The following is a 19,843-nucleotide window of genomic DNA, read 5'->3' on the forward strand; positions in this document are numbered from 1 at the left end:
ACAAGAATGGGGAAAAAGCTATACTTTTAAAACTATAGCAGTGTCTCCTCAGTTCCCAAACACTTACAGTGTTGTTAAAAAAGAAGGTGATGATTATATTTTTCCCAGTAGGTTGGAAAAAAAGATTGTTTACTAAAATTGGCAGTTTGACGTGTGATATATTCAGTTTCAGTCATATATATCATATATATGGTCAACGGTCCTCACTCCACCTCTTGCTTAGGTTAGAGTTTCATCTTTCATTTCTAACAAAGAGTAAAACATCTAGTAAAACCATCTGGAGATCGCACAGTTCAAGTGTGGAAATGAGTGGAGTGAGTCAAATTGGTTGCTCAGACCATAGGGGCAGGAGAGAGCTTCATTCAGAGCAGTAATCCATCTTAGTTCATTATTTCTGTTATATAATTTATCATAAAAAGGTCAGATTTGCCTACATAACAGACTCTCGCATGGTCACAGTAAGAATGTGGAGGATTAGGATGATTCCAAGAGCTCCAAAGAGACAGGCCCACAAAGATTGCCCTAGGCTTGCTGAGACACTTTATTTGTTATATCATAATTAAACACTAGTTTTAGAAAAAGTGCCAATGACAGTGTATTTTCCATTCTGTCACTCCTCCAGTGACCCCTGGTCTGTAACACAAGTGAGAGTTTCATTTTTAATTCAAATGAAGAGGCTGCCAAAAATGCAAGTCATGCTCTCAGAAATGCCAGGAAAAACTGATAATGAACAACAGCAAAAACTAAGAGCTTTTTCGGAGATAAAGGTGAGTTACCAAGATATATTGGTGCTATTAATAGGAAAAAAATCGTATGCTATAGTAACAGCATTTGTGAAGTGGAAATTATATGATAGAATCTAAACAAACCCCAGTAGCATTTCAAAATTAGAAATGAGGTGAAGTAAGGGGACTTCACATAAAGTTTTCAGGGGGTCCAAAATTCCTACCGGCGACTCTGGACTAGTATGGACAAATGTGGACAATTTATAACACTGGTCACTTTGCATTGCCGGAAGTAGCCTTAAAGCAGTAGTGAAAATCAAATGCACACAATTAAAAATAAATGTAGACACCACGTTCAGAAATTTAGTCTCTTAGGTTATACCCCACCAGTTGGCACCGAAAGCAAATCTATTAGGGATTACTTAGCAACCCTTGAGCTCTTGGTTAGTACAGTGCTAGTTTGTAGGGTAGAAACTTCCTTTATTTATTAGCTACATTATCCTTGGTGCTTCAGTGCTAAAACTAATGAAGCAAACTTCAGACCCCAGACTCTCGGGTGAAACTGATTATTTGCCAAACTGTTTTTTTTCAAACCCTCAGACCTGTTTGTCTTCTGGTCCAGTGCATCACTGAGCTGTCAAAAGTGCATTTGAAGTGAAGGCCTGTAATTTTATTCTAGTAGATCACATGCCTGTTAGCAGGCAAGGCATAGTGCTGTCAGATATGACACAGCTACCATTTAGCTGTGCTGATGGTATGTTACTGTATCCAAACAAGTTCTAGCTCACTTCATTTACTGAGATTTACCTTTTAGCCCAGGGTTAAGAACCAAAACATTTTTAGTGCACTGCCATTGTGGTGCTGCATAGGCCTCGTGTAACCTGCTGTGATATCATGAAAAAAACCACTGACCACACAAAAAAAGGCAGCCAGAGACCTATTAAATATTTATGCTCAGGGGCCGATAACTTGGTAGTTCAGGCCTGTATGCAGACCAATGGTCTGACAGCTTGGCTATTACAATTAAAGTTGCCTCAGTGCAAGCAGGTGTGTAGCAACTTGTGATATATCCAGAAGAGTTAATGAGCAGAGATTCAATTAACTGCAAGGAAGGAAAGAATAAATACAGTATCCAAAAATAAAACCCAGTATCCAAAAAAGTTGGAACATAATGTGAAATGCTCATGAAATTAGAAACATTTTATTAGTAAATTTTGTTTGACCTGTTGAATTGAATATGGTACAAAACACAATATTTGATGCTTTACCTTATGAACTTCACTGTATTTTTGGTGAATATTCGCTCATTCCAAATTTGATGCCTGCAACACATTCCAAAAAAGTTGGGACAGGAGCATGTTTACCACTGTGTTTCATCACTTTTCCTTTTAATAGCCCCTAATAAGTGTGCAGCTTATAAGGCCTTTGTTTTAGTATTTTCAGCTTATTATGACACGTTTTCAATGGGAGAAAGGTTAACAGCCATGCTGTTACAGCACATGCAGAATATGGTCTGGTGTTGTCATGTTGAAATAAGTATAAAAGACGGCATCTAGAAACGTCCACTATTTCCTTAAACAGTCGTCAGACCACAATCCACTGAGCATCAGTCCATTTCAGATGACCTTGAGCCCAGAGAACTCAGCAGTGTTTCTGGGTGTTGTTGACGAATGACTTCCGCTGTGCATAGCAGAGTCTTAACTTGCATTTGTGGATGCAGCAACATTGTGGCAGAGCTGTCTGAGGGGTCAAACATCATGGGCCTTTTCCGCTTTTGATGATGTTATGCACTGTAGAGGGTGAAATACCTAAGAACCATGCAATCCCTGGTTGAAGAACATTATTTTTTCACTGTTGCATTTTTTTTCTGATTCATTTTTGGCAAAGTGCTGAGCCTCGACCCAACCTTGCTCATAAAGATCGAGGCCTTTCTTGGATGTTTCTTTAATAGCCAAGCATGATTGCATCACTTGTTTAAGATTTTAAGTTTTCAAACATTTCACAGTGTTAATATTCTTAAATTGCTCCTGTCTCACCTTTTTTGGAACATGTTTGAGGCATTAATTTCAGAATGAGCGTACATTTACAAAAAAGCAATGAAGATGAACTTTGTTTCAGGTCAAAACAGATTAATGAAGTAACTGCTTTCTGTTTTCATTTTCATTTCCCAACTTTTTTTGGAATTGGGTTTGTAAATAAATAAAGACTTGGATTTATTGGCTGAAATTAACATACGGCTTAGCTTTTTAGGAGCTTGTACTGGTGTTAAAATTCAGTAGCACAAAAAAGTGAGCAATAGGCAGAAGAATACATTTTAAAATGTTTTAGAATTCACAGTCATCCAAGGGGAAATGTTTGTGAGCTGAGTGAGTAACGGAGGCTCCTCCTTCAAATAAGCTAATGAGAACACTGACAACAGCCTTATTCTGCTTTTTCTGTCAATCCTTGATGTTGCATCCTTTGTAACATGCTCACGTCGAGGCACTCGTGTTTTATAGCAGCAAAAATAATTTTCACACATACTATAAAATGGTCAAAGCAGCAGAGAAGCATAATCATATAGTAATTGTGCAGGTCTATTATATTTGAAAACACAAGCAACAGATCGAACTCAGTATCAGCTGATATAAAAGATCTTGGATCAGATTGGAGGGCAAAAAAAGATTGTATTAAAAACCATGGCAGTCTTATAATCTAAACTGACTGATGATGAAGGACTAGAGGACGGCAGAACTGACGTCAAACCCACTGAAAAGTCTGTGGAAGGTTAAAGCATATGTTTTTCTTCAGCCAATAGGTTTGAATAAAATAGATGTTTAATATGTGCCGTATCTGAGTCATGCGCTAGTCTTGAAAAGCATTGAAATTGATTTTTTTTAACTTTAAAGCAACCATGTAAATTAAAAAAAGCACCAGTGAGTCATAATATTTGATAAAAATGAATTTGAAGAAGGTGACAGGTTTAATGCTGACTGATGGAGAAAACAAAGTAAGATGAGTAATCAGCAAGATCTGAGGTTCAGCAGTATGGATGATGGTGGGCTCACTATTTGGCAAACAACAAGCCACTGCTGCCCTTTTAATTTATGTACAATAACTGATTATTAATTCTTCTTAAAGTGCTTATGTTAAGGTGATTATGAGCAAATTAATAATCATTATATAACTACCTTTAAACCATTCATAGACGCTTTTTAGTTGTATCGTTATTGTAAAGTGGTATCTATGCTGCTTCTGAGTAGTAAGACTTCAGACACTTTGTCGTGCTTAGATATCTAGACCTCTATCTCTATCTATAGACCTCTTTTTATGGTTGTGTGATGTTACAGTGGTAGAATGTTAATTTAGAAACCAGCTTGTTTTGATGATTTAGTAATACGCTGTCCACTGCTGCCAGTTTGTGAAGTTTGCCACAAGCTTTCCCTCTGATGTTTTCATGCTCTGATGCTTTTGTCCCTTATTCTTTATCAAAGCTTTGTGAGGCTTTGCTTGTGAAGTCGCTAATAATCTGTTAGTGCCAACTCTAAAGCACTGTGTAATAGGCCTGGGTGAAGGGGTGATGTAACTGGATATTGTTTTTGAACGAGAGAGGACTAATTTACTTTCAGTTTGCAAAATAATATTAATATGTGCACAATGTTTTATTCACTTTTATTGTTACAACATTTTATTATGGGTTAGTTTAGGACCTTAAAAAGTCATTTGACAACAGCAGAGTGTCTCTAGAAGGAGCTTGTGAATGCATGTTTGCTGTAACATCTTTTAAAATGACAAGTGTAGTAGTTTTTGAGATATTGGGTTACTCTGTATTATATTACAACCCGATTTCCAAAAAAGTTGGAACGCTGTGTAAAATGTAAATAAAAGCTAAATGCAATGATATGCTAATCATTTAAACTCTATATTTCATTTAAAGTGTTTCAAAGACAACATATCAAATGTTTAAACTGAGAGATTTTATTGTTTTTTTGTAAAATATATTCCAAAAAAGTTGGGATGGGGCAACAAAAGGCTGGTGAATTTGTGTAATGCTAAAAAATACATGAAGGTTAATTGGCAACAGACCAGTAACTGACCAATGATTGGGTATAAAGAGCATCTCAGAGAGGCGGAGTCTTTCAGAAGTAAAGATGAGAAGGGGCTCACCACTCTGTGAAAGACTGCATGATCAAATAGTACAACAATTCAAGAATAACGTTTCTCAACATAAAATAGCAAAGAACTTTTGCTTTTCATCATCTACGGTTCATAATATAATATTCATAATACGGTTCACTGCCACCTTCTCTGGGCCCGAGCTCATTTAAAATGGACAGAGGGGAAGTGGAAAAGTGTCCTGTGGTCCGACGAATCAACATTTGAAATTCTTTTTGGAAATCATGGACACTGGTCCTCTGGGCTAAAGACCACTTAGCTTGTTATCAGTGCACAGTTCAAAAGCCAGTATTCATGATGGTATAGGGGGCATTAGTGCACATGGCATGGGGGACTGGCACATCTGTGAAGGCACCATTAATGCTGAATGATATACATGTTTTGGCAACATATGCTGCCATCCAGACGACGTCTTTTTCAGGGAAGGCCTTGATTATTTACAACAGCATTGCTCTGTATTAAAAGAGTCTGGGTGCTAAACTGACCTGCCTGCAGTCCAGATCTGTCACCACTGATAACATTTAGCGCATTATGAAATGAAGACCCAAAACGAATGAGCAGCTGAAATCCTGTGTCAAACAAGAATGAGAAAACTTTCTAACTACAGCAGTGTCTCCTCAGTTCCCAAACACTTACAGAGTGTTAAAGAAGAGGTGATGAAGCACAGTGGTAAACAGGCCCCCGTCCCAACTTTTTTGATACCTGTTGTTGGCATCAAATTCAAAATAGGCATATATTTTTCAAAACACAATAAAATTTCAAAGTTCAAAGTTTCAACATTTGATATTTCGTCTTTGTACTATTTTCAGTGACATGTAGGGTTTAAATGATTTGCATTTTTTATTTGAATTTTGTTTTTATTTACATTTTGCACAGCGTCCCAACTTTTTTGGAAATGCTGTTGTATTTAATTCATTAAAACAGTTAATGTTTAAAAACAAGCACATACACTGCCAATAGAATAGAAAGCTAGTCTAAACCATCTAATCATCTGCGATTTTTAAACTAAAAAAAAATGTCGTGCTAAATATTTGTATATATTGCCCAGGTGTACTGTGTGACCTGTGTACGTCTTGTTTGTCTTACAGTGTTTGTGTGGCTGGTTGCTTTGGCAATAGCAGCACCCATGTGGTTTGTCCAGAAAGTAGAGGTAAGTGTCTATATAGTCATCGGGGATGAAGTTTGTTCACAGTCATTCAGATTCATCAGTGCTACACTGTGTTCTTTAGTTTGGGTTCAAGCGTCATTAAATGTCATTATCACTGTTGTGTTGACCCATATTTTTGCTATTTCTCTTTGTTTAAAACATATATGATTTGTCTAATTTCACCATATTACTATGTGAACAGTATGTGGCCCATTTGGCTTCATCTTTATATCATATTAGAGAGTGTGAGAGAGAGAGAGAGAGAGAGAGAGAGAGAGAGAGAGATTGAAACAGTGCATATATCCAGTACTTTTCTTTCAAGGGTTCTTCAAACCCATTATGATCACATGATCTGAATTAACTAACAGTTGCATTACAGTTCTCAAGGGCTGGGATTTTGTCCTACTGTTCATAAAGGTTGTAAAAAAAAACCTTTGATGGATATGGATATTCATATTTTCTTCCATAAAGGCTGGTCAGTCTGAGTGCATCTAAACACGATGCCACTTTGTAGCTCTACTCACAGTCTTCTGTAGTGGCTATTTTTCTGAGAAAAATGAAAAGGAAAATTCCACATGGGGATCATTAACACATTAGACATGCATTCGTTGACTACTGAGTGTTCGTTAAGATCCTTTTCTTAAAGAACGTCAACAAGAACAGAGAAGGACAGTAGGAGACTTTTGATGACTGATGATGAGTTTCTGATTAATGACACCATAGAGACACAACCAAGAGACTGACAATATGAGATTGTTTACTTTCCATAGCAGCAAAATAGATTCTACAAAAATAGTGACTTAATGAGGAAAAATAACAAAACCTAGAAGTAAAAAGTATATGGCCACAAGTAGGTGGACACTTGACCATCACACCTGTATGATTTGTTGGACATCTTGTTCCAGAACCACAGGCATTAATATGGAGTTGCCCCTTTGCAGCTGTAACAGCCTCCACTTTTCTGGGAAGCTTCCCACGAGAGTTTGGAGTGTGTCTGTGGGAATTTGTGCCCATTCAGTCTAAAGAACATTTGTGAAGTCAGACACTGATGTTGGACGAGAGGGCCTGACTCACAATGGACGTCCCAGTTCATCCCAAAGGTGTTCATTGGGGTTGATGTCAGGACTCTGTGCAGGCCACTGGAGTTCCTCCACACCAACCTCCTCACACCATGTATTTATGGAGCTGCTTTGTGCACAGGGGCTCAGTCATGCTGTGTGGTAAGGGCCTTCCCCAAACTGCTGCCTGAACTGTTGCTACGAAGTTGGAGGCATATGATTGTCTAAAATGTCAGAAGTTCCTGAAGCAAAATTACACGTTGTCACATCACTGTTTTCTCACAGTATGTGTTTATGCAGTGTTTGAATATCTGTTTCCTGTCCATTTCATTTTTTTTTATTTGAAATAATCCTTATTTTTCATTTCTTTAAAAATAAAATATTAAATAAAGTAGAATGTAAAAATTGTATTATTTGTAATAAATGCAACAATGTGTGTACATAGAGGATGATTGAAAATCCTCTTCTGCGTAATTCCATATTTGGATCATCCAAACATACATGGGATAAGAAGATAAATTTGCAACCCTTCTGCATAGATTACCCAGATTTGAGTTACTGGTTGAACTTCACATTGAGCTTGACACTTCAATCAGAGCCAGTTTAAGTGGAGACTGGCCGCTTCCTATTTCCCCAATTATACCAAATAAACACTGCATAACGCTATAGGGGCGGCCGCAAGAGAGTCCTCAGCGAATAGGGGTGAAGGGAGCCAAATGGCTTAAAACAAAAAATTCTTCTGGCCGAAAAGGTTCTGGCCATTTTTTGTGTTTCATGTGGTAGTCATGTTTATGTCATAGTTTATGTGGGTACTTTCTTTAATTTTGGTTTTAGGCAGTAGGACCCTGGCATTACTGCTTCTGACAGCTAATTAGTTGGCATTACTGCCAATTGGTTGGTGAGCTGATCACCTCATAGGCTGAATAAAGTGGTTTGAACTTACTGACGTCATGAATGTACATAAGACACTGTTAGAAAGACCTACAGCTGAAGTTTTATTTATGGTTATTATTTTGGTCATACATGGGACAACTAGCAGTGGAACCGTGTTTGAACTGGAGTTCAAAAGCACTCCTAATATAAGAGCAGTGTTGAAATAAGCTTTTCTGTGTTGAGCAAATTGCATTTATCTGTGTAAAAGTGATTAAGCATTTATAAAAGTTCTGTAGGAAAGCCATTCATTGCTCAGTAGTGCCCTCTAGCGTCTAACAAACCCAGAAGACATTATTAAGTGTCAGTTCTCACTATAAATTCTCTGCTTTAAACCTACAGGTAAAATATGACTTCCTGTTTGATGTTCATCACACCTGTTGCCTGGAGGTGTGGCCAAACCCCCAGCAGAGACGTGGCTACACCGCCTGCCTCTCTGTGCTGGTCTTTCTGGTTCCCATGTTGACCATGGCGGTTCTGTATGGGAAGATTATGAGAGAGCTATGGGGAAAGCACAGAGTGCATGAGGCCATGTTCCAGACCCTGCCAGGCTCCGAAATCAACAAGATCACCAGGTCAGGAATGTGTAATATCTGTAATGAGGAATTGTATATCAGCTAAGTGGCAGAGCTGAGTTTTCTAAAGAAGGAAAATGTTTCTAAAGAAAAGGAGCTGTAAATGCAAGAATCGATGTATGACGCAAAGAATAAGATTCAAACTCTGCCCAGTAGTTTTTTATGATGTTTTTGGAGTGTTGGAGTAAAATCTGCAATATTGTGCTCACAATGGGCTTTATGAGAAACGCCTTTATTTTCCTTTATCCTGTAACCTTGGTCATTGCTTACACATCATGGGTTTTAGGTCAAGAGCTTCGTAAAGTAGCTCTTTGGCAGCAGCTATTGTGAAAGCAGCTGTTGATTTGAATAGACCTTGTGCTCTAAACTGGAAAAATCAGTCTACTTTGGATGGTTGATTAGGCAAGCTGTTTGACATGGAAAATTTAAGAGCTAGAACAAGCAAAATCATTTTTGCCCTCATTTCCAATAATGATGGGCGAAGAGTGATAGATAAACTGGTGACAGTGTGCCAACATTGCACGAGGGTCAAATACCCATCCCAATACCCTAACTATTCTAACTCATTTGTGAAGACCACCCAAATGTGTCAGCTGATGACAATTCCAGAATGTAATAAATTCTCTGACTCGTCAAACCTTGCATCAAACAGCAGCTCAGGATCAGAAAATGAAGCTGACTGAAGGCTATACAGGAAGGCTATTAAGAGCTTGTATGTTGGCCAGAAAGACAAAGCAAAACCCAATATGACAGCAAAGGACCTGCAGGAATGTTTAGAAGATACAGTTAAGTCAAATTTATATATAACAGATGTCACAAAGCAGCTTTACAGAAAATCTGGGTCCAAGCCCCAGTGAGCAAGCCAAAGGACACAGTGGCAAGGAAAAACCTCCCAAGAGCAAGAGGAAGAAACCTTAAGAGGAACCAAGACTCAAAAGGGGAACCCATCCTTCTATGGTCGACACCGGAGAGCAAAACAATAACACAACGAGAGCAATATGAAAAAAAAAAGACCAGGAGCCAGAAGTGGTGGTGCACCGTTCTACTCTACAGCATTGCTTGCACAAACATGATCTGCATGGAAGAGTAATCAGTAAGGAAACACTCACCTTCGACCTCATCACAAAAAAGTCAACATCTGCTGTATGCAAAACAGAGGCATTTTGGAAAAAAGTGCTGTAACCTGACATAGTTAAATAAAACTCTTTGGCCAAAATCACCAAAGGTGTATTTAGAGGAAAGAAAAACAGCATTTAATGAAAAGAACACCGTGCCAACTGTTAAGCGTGGGGTGGATCTGTTAAGCTTGGGGTTTGTGTGGCAGCCAGAAACTGATGCTGAAAAGAGGCTGGCTTCTACAACAGGAACGCAAGAAATGCAGATTGAAGCTTTTGGAATGGCCATCACAGTCACCAGACTCGAACATTAATTAAAATTGGTGGGTAAATATAATATAAGAATATTGTAGAACTAGAAGCATCCTGCAATGAACGGTGGATAAAAAAATTTCTAAGACAAGAGGAGAAAGACCCATAGCTGGCTATAAAAACATTTGCATGCTGTGATATCTGTCAAAAAGGGTGCTAGTCAGTACTAAATTAGCAGGGCATCCGAACATTGGCAATTTACGGTTTCTTTTTGATTTTTAAGTTGATCAAATGTGAAGTAACTGACGTTTGCAGCAATATTTTGCATACAGCTGTATGCGATTAACATTTTGCCATGGTGACTGGGTCATGTACAGGAGGAAGAAGAGGGCAGTGAGGATGATGGCCACGGTGGTGCTGTTGTTCGGCGCGTGCTGGGCTCCATTTCACCTCGTCTCACTGCTGTTGGACTATGGTAACACAAACACACACACACACACACACACACACACACACACACACACACACACACCTGGCATTCTGCCCAACCACAGTAACACATTCACATCACACTTCACTTCATCTTGCCTCTGCTTCACAAACACCCCCCCTCTTGCCTCACTCACTTCACTATGGCAACAAAATCACCTTCCACAGTCACAAACATATTTAGTGTCCAAATCCCTTCCAGCTTCTGTCTCTCCTGCTTGATGCACATTCTACATTTTAATTTGTTTCATGACTTACACACACCTGGAGTTCCTTCTGCTTGTAGGCCTGTCACAATTATTGCATTTCAACGATTGACAATGTCTATTTTTTTTTGTTTGTTTTCTAAGCAGTTTTGCTAGTTCTACCTGGCTAGGTCTCCCCCAGTCACATGACGATATCATGCTGAGAGGGTCTATCAGTCTTGCAGGTGGTTGTTAGGAGTCCCATAATCTCTACAACTTCTAATAATTGAACTCCGCTTTTGGAAACTCCTGTTTTTCGCTTACTCTTCTTTGACTTTCCCTTATCCTAATGCACGTGGATTATCTTATATATAGGTGTAAATCAGCATCTGCTTTTTGTTCTCATCCCTCTTTTCTTACCTGTCAGATATCTCACAACATTTTTCTCTCTCCACTTGATCACTCTTCACCAGTGTGAATGCTTTAGTAGTCTCGTGTTTCTTAGGGCGTACTGTATCACACACTCTGCTGGCTGATGCACCTTCTGCTTCACACTGATAAGGAACAGCTAATTCTTAAGGCTGGCTTATACTTCTGCAAAGGTGCATGTATACCAGGGGTCGGCAACATGTGTCTCTTCTACTGCCCTGTTGTGGCTCCACAGCAGAATTAGATTTGTAGGTAAAAATAAAATAATCCTCCTTTACAGTAAAATAAAGCTCTGCTGATCGTTCAACGCAGTTTAATACTAAATAGTCTTAAACACTGGAGTTAATGTAGAACTGCTAATTCACCCTTTAACCCTGAAGATCAGCACAGACTGCTGGTCACCATAGCAACACAGACAACAGTCTTGCCTAGCTAGTAGCTAACAACAAGGCAAAGAGAAAGATTTAATATGAACATAGATAATTTGGAGCTGAATGGACTTATCTGCATTTATAATCACTCCAGCTGGTTTCCTGATACGTTTAATCTGCAACAAGAAACTGTCAAACACTAAAAAGTCGCAAAGCTGAAGTCGATTCTCCAGCTTCTCGTTCGAGTTTTTCTGTTCCACCTTAAATGGTGCAGCAGTTACATTTTGGCGCCTCAGGCACCATTTAAGGTGGAGCGGGAAACTTTAGTCTCGTTAAAAAGTTAAATGTTGAGAGACATTTTACAAGAAACTATTCTACTTTTGCGGAAAAGTTTCCTGTGAGAAAAGCGCCCATAGCTGAGCTCAAGTTTTAAGCAGAGCAAAGTAAGTCTTTTGCTTTTTATTCTTTATCCTATACTAGTATATTAGCACATACTGAGACACATTAACAGCCAAGATGCTAAACGTTACTTCAATAAAATAGACATAAAATGTTGAGGCTCCCAAGGTGGTTTGATTTTTGTTGAAAGGACAGAATGGCTTTTCTTAACATTTGGGTTGCGACCCCTGATGTGTACCTATATGCATCAAGGTGCAGAGAAAGGGGTTCATCAAGCAAACACTGATTTGCAATCTAGGAGCATCAGGGGCAGGATGAGGCCCAAACACATCAGAAGTTGTGTGTCAGTAGATCATTTTTTGTTGATTTTATGGTGTGCTTTGAATCATTGTCCTGCTAGAAGATCCGACCGACTCAGATTTTGATATAATATTGGCTGGTACTTGATGGAATCCATGATACCATGTACCCAATCAAGTTGTCCAGGGCCTTTAAGCCCCACAACATCACAGATCCACCACCATACTTCACAGTGGGGATGAGATACTTCTCTGGGTGGCCATCTTTATGTCGACACCAGCCCCACCTCTAGTGTTTGTTGCAAAAAAGCTCTGTTTTGGTTTCATCTGACCACAGAATACCGTTCCACTGAAAATTCCTGCAATGGCAGGCAGACTGTAGGTGCTAATTAACAAGATTTGCATAAGATAATTGGTCCTTGAAAGCAGAGGCTTTCTTCTGGCAACTCTTCCAAACAACTTGTGGTTATGTAGGTGGTGTCTTATTGTAGTTTGAGAGAAGTTCTGACCCCAAGACCTGAATAATGCCTGCAACTGTTCCCCATCTGTGATCCTTGGAGATTCCTTAGCTAGTCAAACTATCCTCCTCGCTGTGTGTGGGGTCAGTATAAACATATGCATCAGTATAAACATCCTTGCATCATTTCTCCAATAGTGGAACTGGGCGTTTTCAACTGTTTAGCTGTTTTCTTTTAGCCATTTCCTGATTTTTGCAGCTCTACAGCCTTTAGTCGCACATCACTGCTGTATTTTCAGGTCTTTCTCATAGTGATGGATGACTAGGGGAGTTTAGCCTGTGTCTCACCTCATATTTATACCCCAGTGAAACAGAAAATCATGGCTGAACATCTAAGTGTTTCTAATCACTCAGTTAAATTTAAAAACATAAAATATGAATGTACTCCAGTTAGATTTCACTCATAAGAATTTCTAGATGTGCTAACAATTGTGGCACGCATAGATTTGAGATTTTATCAAACGTAGTTTTTTTTTCTTTAACTCACTGTATTTCAAATAAATGTTAAATTTGTAAACATTTTGAATGAAACATCAAAAGGATAATTAAATAAATATTTTTATGGCCTGTTTTCTCATGTCCACTCTTCATGTTTCTTTCACCTTCTTCACCTGTCTCTATCTTTTGAAAATTCCTCTGATCAAAACATCCTTACTGCACAACAGACCAAAACATCACTATTACACACATCACCAGCTCTCTCATCCACTTCACCTCTGCTCCTCATCCTTCCTGCTAAACCACAGGCCCCCAAAGCAATTCACCTGCTTTTATATAAAACATAGTGACCCGATTATCTCGAACAAAGCAACTGAAACCTTTTGCCCCATCTAAGCATTTAGGCTGAGGATTTTTTGTAGACACCTACACTATATGGGTATGTAGACACCTTTTCTAATTATTGCATTCATGTGTTTCAGCCACAACCTTTGCTATCAGGTGTATAAAATCAAGCACATAGCCTTGCAGTCTCCATAGACAAACACTGGCAGTAGAATGGGTCGCACTGAAGAGCTCACTGACTTTAAACAAGGCACTGTCAGCTCCCGAGTGGCGCAACCGTCCAAGCGTTGGTCTTATCATCAGGAGATGGCGAGTTCGATCCCTGGTGATGCTACAGCCGTCCGTAGCCGGGAGTCCAAGAGAGCACAACTGGCCTCGCTCTCTCTGGGTGGGTGGGATGGCTGCCCTTCTCCCCCATCACTCAGCGCGATGCTAGACAGCGCAGGTGTCTGTTAGCTGACGTTGCGTGAGCGGCAGTTCGAAAAGAAGCGGTGGTTGGCTTCACAGGTCTCGGAGGAAGCCTGTGTTAGCCTTCACCCTCCTAGCGTTGATAGCATCGTGTGACTGGGGGAGTCCTAACTAGCGGGTGGAATTGGAGACGACTAAATTGGGGAGAAAAAAATATAAAAAAAATCCATTTCATGAAATTTCTGCCCTGCAGGAAGCGCCCAGGTCAATTTAAGTGCCATTACTGAGACATGGGAGTGTCTATGAGCAAAAACAGCTCAGCTACGAAGCGGTAGACCATGCATACTAAGAGCTGGGTCGCAGAGTGCTGAATTGCGTAGCACATACAAATCGCCTGTTCTCTGTTGCATCACTCACTACAGAGCTCCAAACTGCCTCTAGAAGATGTATTAGCACAAGAGCTGTGAGGGGCTGGTGCTGTTTTTTAGGCTTTCCCCTTATTTCCAGTGAAGAGTAATAGTAATGCTACAGCACACGAAGACATTTTAGACAATTATATTCCTGCAACCTTGTGGCAGCAGTTTAGGCAGCATTTTAGGGAAGGCTCTACCACACAGCATGTGTGCCCATGTGTACAAAGTGAGCTCCATAAAGATATGGTTTGACAAGTTTGGTGTGGAGGAACTCCAGTGGCCTGCACAGAGCCCTTACTTCGATTGGAATGTTGATTGTGAGCCAGGCCTTCTCGTCCAATATCAGTGTCTGACCTCACAGATGCTCTCTTGACTGAATGGACACACATTCCCACAGACACACTCCAAAATCTTGTGGAAAGCTTCCCAGAAGCGTGGAGTCTGTTACAGCTGCAAATCGAGGGGGTGGGGGGGTGGGAGTCCATATTAATATCCATGGTTTTGGAATGAGATAATAGGATGCAAGCACATATAGATGTCAGGTGTCCACATACTTTGGGCCATATAGTGTATATTAACATATGAAAAACAAAACGCATTCTACATCAGTTTTTATAAAATATATATATATATATATATATATATATATATATGTGTGTGTGTGTGTGTGTGTGTGTGTGTGTGTGTATATGTATGTGTGTGTGTGTGTGTGTGTATATGTGTATATATATATATATATGTGTATATATATGTAGATAGATAGATAGTGTAGCATAGTTTTGGGAAGGTACAGAGCTACATCCAGGGCATTGCAAGTCAAAATATTCCCCAAAAAACTCACAGGTGGTTACGGATAATAAATAAAATGGATATATTTGCATTGTAGATGTTACGGTTCCTTTTAACACCACTGCAAATAATCTCAGTTGAAAAGTTTCAAAAATTTTTTGAATTTTCCTTTAAGCGTGTGCTTTTAGGTCACTAAAGATACATCCATTCGGGTGTGTCCAAACATTTGGCTGGAATTGTAGATATGTGATATTTTGCATAAATAGCATGACTGTGCAAAGCTTAGTCATAATTACATATAAAATGTGTGATTACTTATTGTACATTTCAGTTGGTGTTATTTTAAAAGCTTTGTTGTGTCAGTATGAGACCTGGCCTGTGTACTCTGGGGCTAAAATAACTCTCCTTCTGCGCAAACACACCATGGTGTATTTTCTTTTGTGTGACTTATTGGTGTGCTTTACATCTAAAAGATTTTAATAGATGGTGAGTCAAAACAGTACTTTCTAAAATGAGATGAAATTATACCCACGCTACTTACAGAGAAGCACTTTGTTGCTGTAGTAACTTTTCTACGTAAAAATGTCATGAATATGTAAATCAGAAAAGAACAGAGCGTGACTGAGGTGTCATAACCATAAACCCAACACTCAGTCCTGACACCCCAAAGCAGGGCTTTCAAAATTTGTGAATATTGACACCAATACAGATAATTTGACTTCAGTACGGAATGTAATTTGGACAGCCAGGCTAGATTATAAAAGAAATACACTTATCGGCTCACAGAAATGTACAACATTTTTGCCTCATCCCAAATGGAGTCAGCCAGCCAAGATATGCATAGCATCTGAAATGTGTCTTTAATTTTGTAATGGAAGCTTGCACCCCACCGCTTAGTATTGTGCTAACTTCATGACTACATTATCACATACTTGGCTTGAACCATGTCGAGTTGTTAAGTAATCTTGAACAGACTTGCTTATGTGGTTTTGTAGGAAACTAATTGAGATTTTGTGAAAATACTAAGCCATAAGTCAAAGCTGTCCTCTAGAAGAACAGTTTAAGGACATTCTTACTGGACAGTCCTCACTTTGGACATATGTTATCCAGCTTAATAAGATGAAATCCTGTTTTGGGAAATATACTATATGGACAAAAGTATTGGGACACCTACACATTACACGCTTTTATGATATCCCATTATAAATCCATCAGTGTTAATACGGAGTTGGTCCCCCTTTGCAGCTCTAACAGCTTCCACTCTTCTGGGAAGCTTTCTACAAGATTTTGGATAGTGAATGTGGGAGTTCACCGGTTAATGCCCATTCAGTCTAGTTCATCCCAAAGGTGTTTGATGGGGTTGAGGTCAGGGCTCTGTGAGGGACAGTCAAACTTTACAGCTGGCACAGTGCAGTCAGGCAGGTAATGTTCTCCTGGCATTCGCCAAACCCAGACTCGTCCATCAGACTGAAGCATGATTCATCACTCCACAGAATGCTTTTCCGCTGCTCCAGAGTCCAGTGGTGGCGTACTTTACACCATTCTCCCCTGATGCTTGGCTTTGTGCTTGGTGATGTGAGGCTTACATGCAGCTGCTCGGCCATGGAAACTCATGCCATGAAGCTCCTGGTGCACAATTTTTGTGCTGCTGTTAATGCCAGAGGAGGTTTGGAACGTGTTGGTGCTGGAGACTTTTATGCCTCAGCACTCTTTGACCAGCTCTGTAACTTTTTGTGGTCTGACACTTCATGGCTGAGTTGCTGTGATTCCTAAATGATTCTACATTTCAATAATACACTCACAGTTGATCGTGGAACATCTAGGAGGGAAGAAATTTAACAAACTGACTTGTTGCAGTGGTGGTGTCCTATTACAGCACCACACCCAATTTCAGTGAGCTCTTTAGAACGACCCATTCTTTCACTACTGTGTGTAAATGCAGGCTGCATGGCTAGGTGCTTGATTTTATACACCTATGGCAATGAGACTGAATAAAACACCTGAATTCAGTGATTAAGAGGTGTGTCCCAATACCTTTGCCCATATAATATACATGCCTCCTTCCCAGGGCTTTGAACATGTTTTTGTTAAAGTGTTTTTGTTGATGTAACAAAACTGCCTTCACTCAAGCTTTGCTTACTAAAGAACTGATGAGCTCAATCAGGTGTGTTAGAGCAGGTGATGCAGAAACAAAACAGGTGGTCAGGACTAGGACTGAGAGCCACTGGCCTTAACATTGTCCCCTTTAACCATCCCAAACAACTGTCCATCTACCTGTGACTTTGATGGATAAGCTCAATCTAAAGTGAAATGAACAGGTAATTTAGCTATAGCTGAATAAGAAAAATCCCATCTCCATTTGGGCAGATTTGCTGTTTGATATTTTTTAATGTAAACTGACTTTTCCATTTTGGTCCTCTGGGAAATTTATATACAAGTATTTTATGAGACGTGTACAACCATTTCTACATCAGAAATAAATTTATTCTTCTGGAAACTTTGGTTCTTCTGTGAAAACAGGCTGGTTTTCTAACTTTACATGATTATCAGGTTTGTGGACCCAAGACATGCAGAAAACGTTACAAATGTTGTTGCAAAAATGAAAATTTAGCACTAATATCAATAAGGATACAGTGTCATTGTTATGAGACACCACTCTTATAAAAGACACAAAAAGCTACTTGAGTGGTAATAGCGCCCCCATATGGAGAATCTTCAACCTACTGAATGGAATTGAGCGAGTGAGTTACAAATTTACAAACTTTAAGGCCCCAAAATAAACAACTTTTGGACATGTTGCATTTTCTGTGGTCTTGAATTTGTTGTGGCTGTCATTCACAAACATTTGAATTCCTTCTTGTGAGAAAACGTTGTGGGAGTGAGTTTTTGGAAAGTGGACTGGCCACTAAAATACGCTTGGACGGAAAGATATTGTGCTGCCCTGCCAAATGCAAACATAATTCATAACATAATAATGTAGCAAAATCGAAATGGCCCTTCTGACTGTTTACTAACAATAATCACAAAAGAATACCACAGTTACCTCCATTGTCTAACAACTCTATTTCCCACCTTCCAGGTAAATTGGATCTGGATCTGGACTCTGAGTTTTTGCTGGTCAGCCTGGTGCAGATCTTGGGCTTCAGTAACTCTGTATGCAACCCACTGGTCTACGCCGCCCTCAACACCAACTTCAAAAGGGACATGCTTGCCCTCCTGACCCAGGGGCGGAGTCCCGGAGACGGGTGCTGCTGCAGCCTGGACTCCATCTACCTGTGGAGAGGTCGGTCCCGGGTGGGCATCTCCTCTTTGGAACCAAGGACAACTACGGAGCGGACAGAGAGACGGTCTGGGCTGCGGCCCTGGAGCAAGGTGGCCTGGGAGGCCGAACACAATGGCACACCAGAGCCGGACAGGCTCACATCCCAGTCCTTTCCTCACATGAACCTGTTCAGTGCCATCCGGCTCAATAGGAGCTCAGCCACTGTGATCCTGAGCGTTACTGACCCGCCACACGTGCGCAGCGCCTTTGACTGAGAACAGCCGCTGACTGACATTCCCAGTAGATAAAGTGGCTATAAACAATGGCTATGAGAAGCTCTCACCAGTGCTCCCAGCACTAAGGTGGGACACGACAGCAGCTCCAGGGTCAAAGATCTAATGCAAAACGACATGGAGAGAATTGTAAAAGTGTCTGATAGAGGGCAGGTGGTCTTTCATTTGACAGAATCTGTCTTTTATAATGTAGCAATTTAGCGATGTAGCCTGAGAAGAACCCTACACTCTGCGTTTGAAGTTTTGAGTCTTGGATTCACAATATTGAGCAGATCATGGCAGAGATTGCATCTACATTTTTGAACCAGGTTTTTTTTTACATCTGTCTGGTCCCAGAATAGTGTTCATGGAGCTTCATAGCCCAGCACGGAACCAGATCAAACTTGCCAATATCATACCGTGTGCCTCATCAAGTGGTTCTCAATTCTGGTCCTCGAGTGAATACTTTTGTTGTTTTTTCTGCTCAAACAGATCCCAACTCACCAGTTAGTTCTAAAGTTGAAGGAAGTGCTTTGGAACTCAACAGTGCAGGATAGGGATAAGCCAGGACCACTGACCTAGTCCAAATTAACTCCTACCTGTTTGTTTTAGTGGCAGTTGAACAGCAGTCCAAATTTCAGTGGAATTCCCCACCTTAGGTATTTTTTCCATCAGTGGATTTACTGCCAGGTGCATTAATATAATGTAACAGTGTTGAGACGGACGCACTGCTCATGTGCTGACTGTGAATTACACATTGCAAATGCCATGTAAGACATTTTAACTCCTTGTTTCTGGAGCTTAAATGTATCAAATATCCTTCACAAATGCTGCCACTTCGTCATTGTAGCCTTACTGTAGCAAAACACTATTTTGGATGCAGCTTGGATGAACTGATAGACTAGTTAGACCAGTCAAAAGCAAACCAACATCAGTGTGTTGTGTACCGTCTGGCAGTCTGTCACACTGCGTCCAGCATTGAAGCCTCAAGTCAAGTCAAAGTTTATTTATAAAGTGCTTTTTACAACAGCGTTGTCACAAAGCAGCTTTACAGGAAAAAATCCAGGTCCGAGCCCTCGTGAGCGTCGCCAAAGGTGAACAGTGGCAAAGAAAAACTCCAACAGCAAGAGGAAGAAGCTCTGAGAGGAACCAAGACTCAAAAGGGCAACCAACCTCCTCTGGTCGACACAGGATAGTCAGAAAAAATGACCAAAGTAACAGGCATGGACCTTAATTTGTGGAACTCAAAAGCCATTTAAATCAGTCACAA

General features: G+C 40.1%; 1 protein-coding gene across 1 annotated transcript in view; it reads left to right on the plus strand.

Annotated features, from left to right (window-relative positions):
* LOC118820287 (pyroglutamylated RF-amide peptide receptor) overlaps window positions 1-18,576 on the plus strand; it is a 33,766-nt gene extending 15,190 nt beyond the window's left edge. The window contains exons 3-6 of the mRNA XM_036588571.1: window positions 5,969-6,030; window positions 8,358-8,590; window positions 10,335-10,432; window positions 18,119-18,576. Of these exons, the coding sequence (XP_036444464.1) occupies window positions 5,969-6,030; window positions 8,358-8,590; window positions 10,335-10,432; window positions 18,119-18,576 (851 nt within the window). The remainder of the gene's footprint in view (window positions 1-5,968; window positions 6,031-8,357; window positions 8,591-10,334; window positions 10,433-18,118) is intronic.
* The last annotated feature ends 1,267 nt before the right edge of the window (window positions 18,577-19,843 follow it).

This window comes from Colossoma macropomum, unplaced genomic scaffold, assembly GCF_904425465.1.
Source record: "Colossoma macropomum unplaced genomic scaffold, Colossoma_macropomum, whole genome shotgun sequence".
Classification (NCBI taxonomy): Eukaryota; Metazoa; Chordata; class Actinopteri; order Characiformes; family Serrasalmidae; genus Colossoma; species Colossoma macropomum.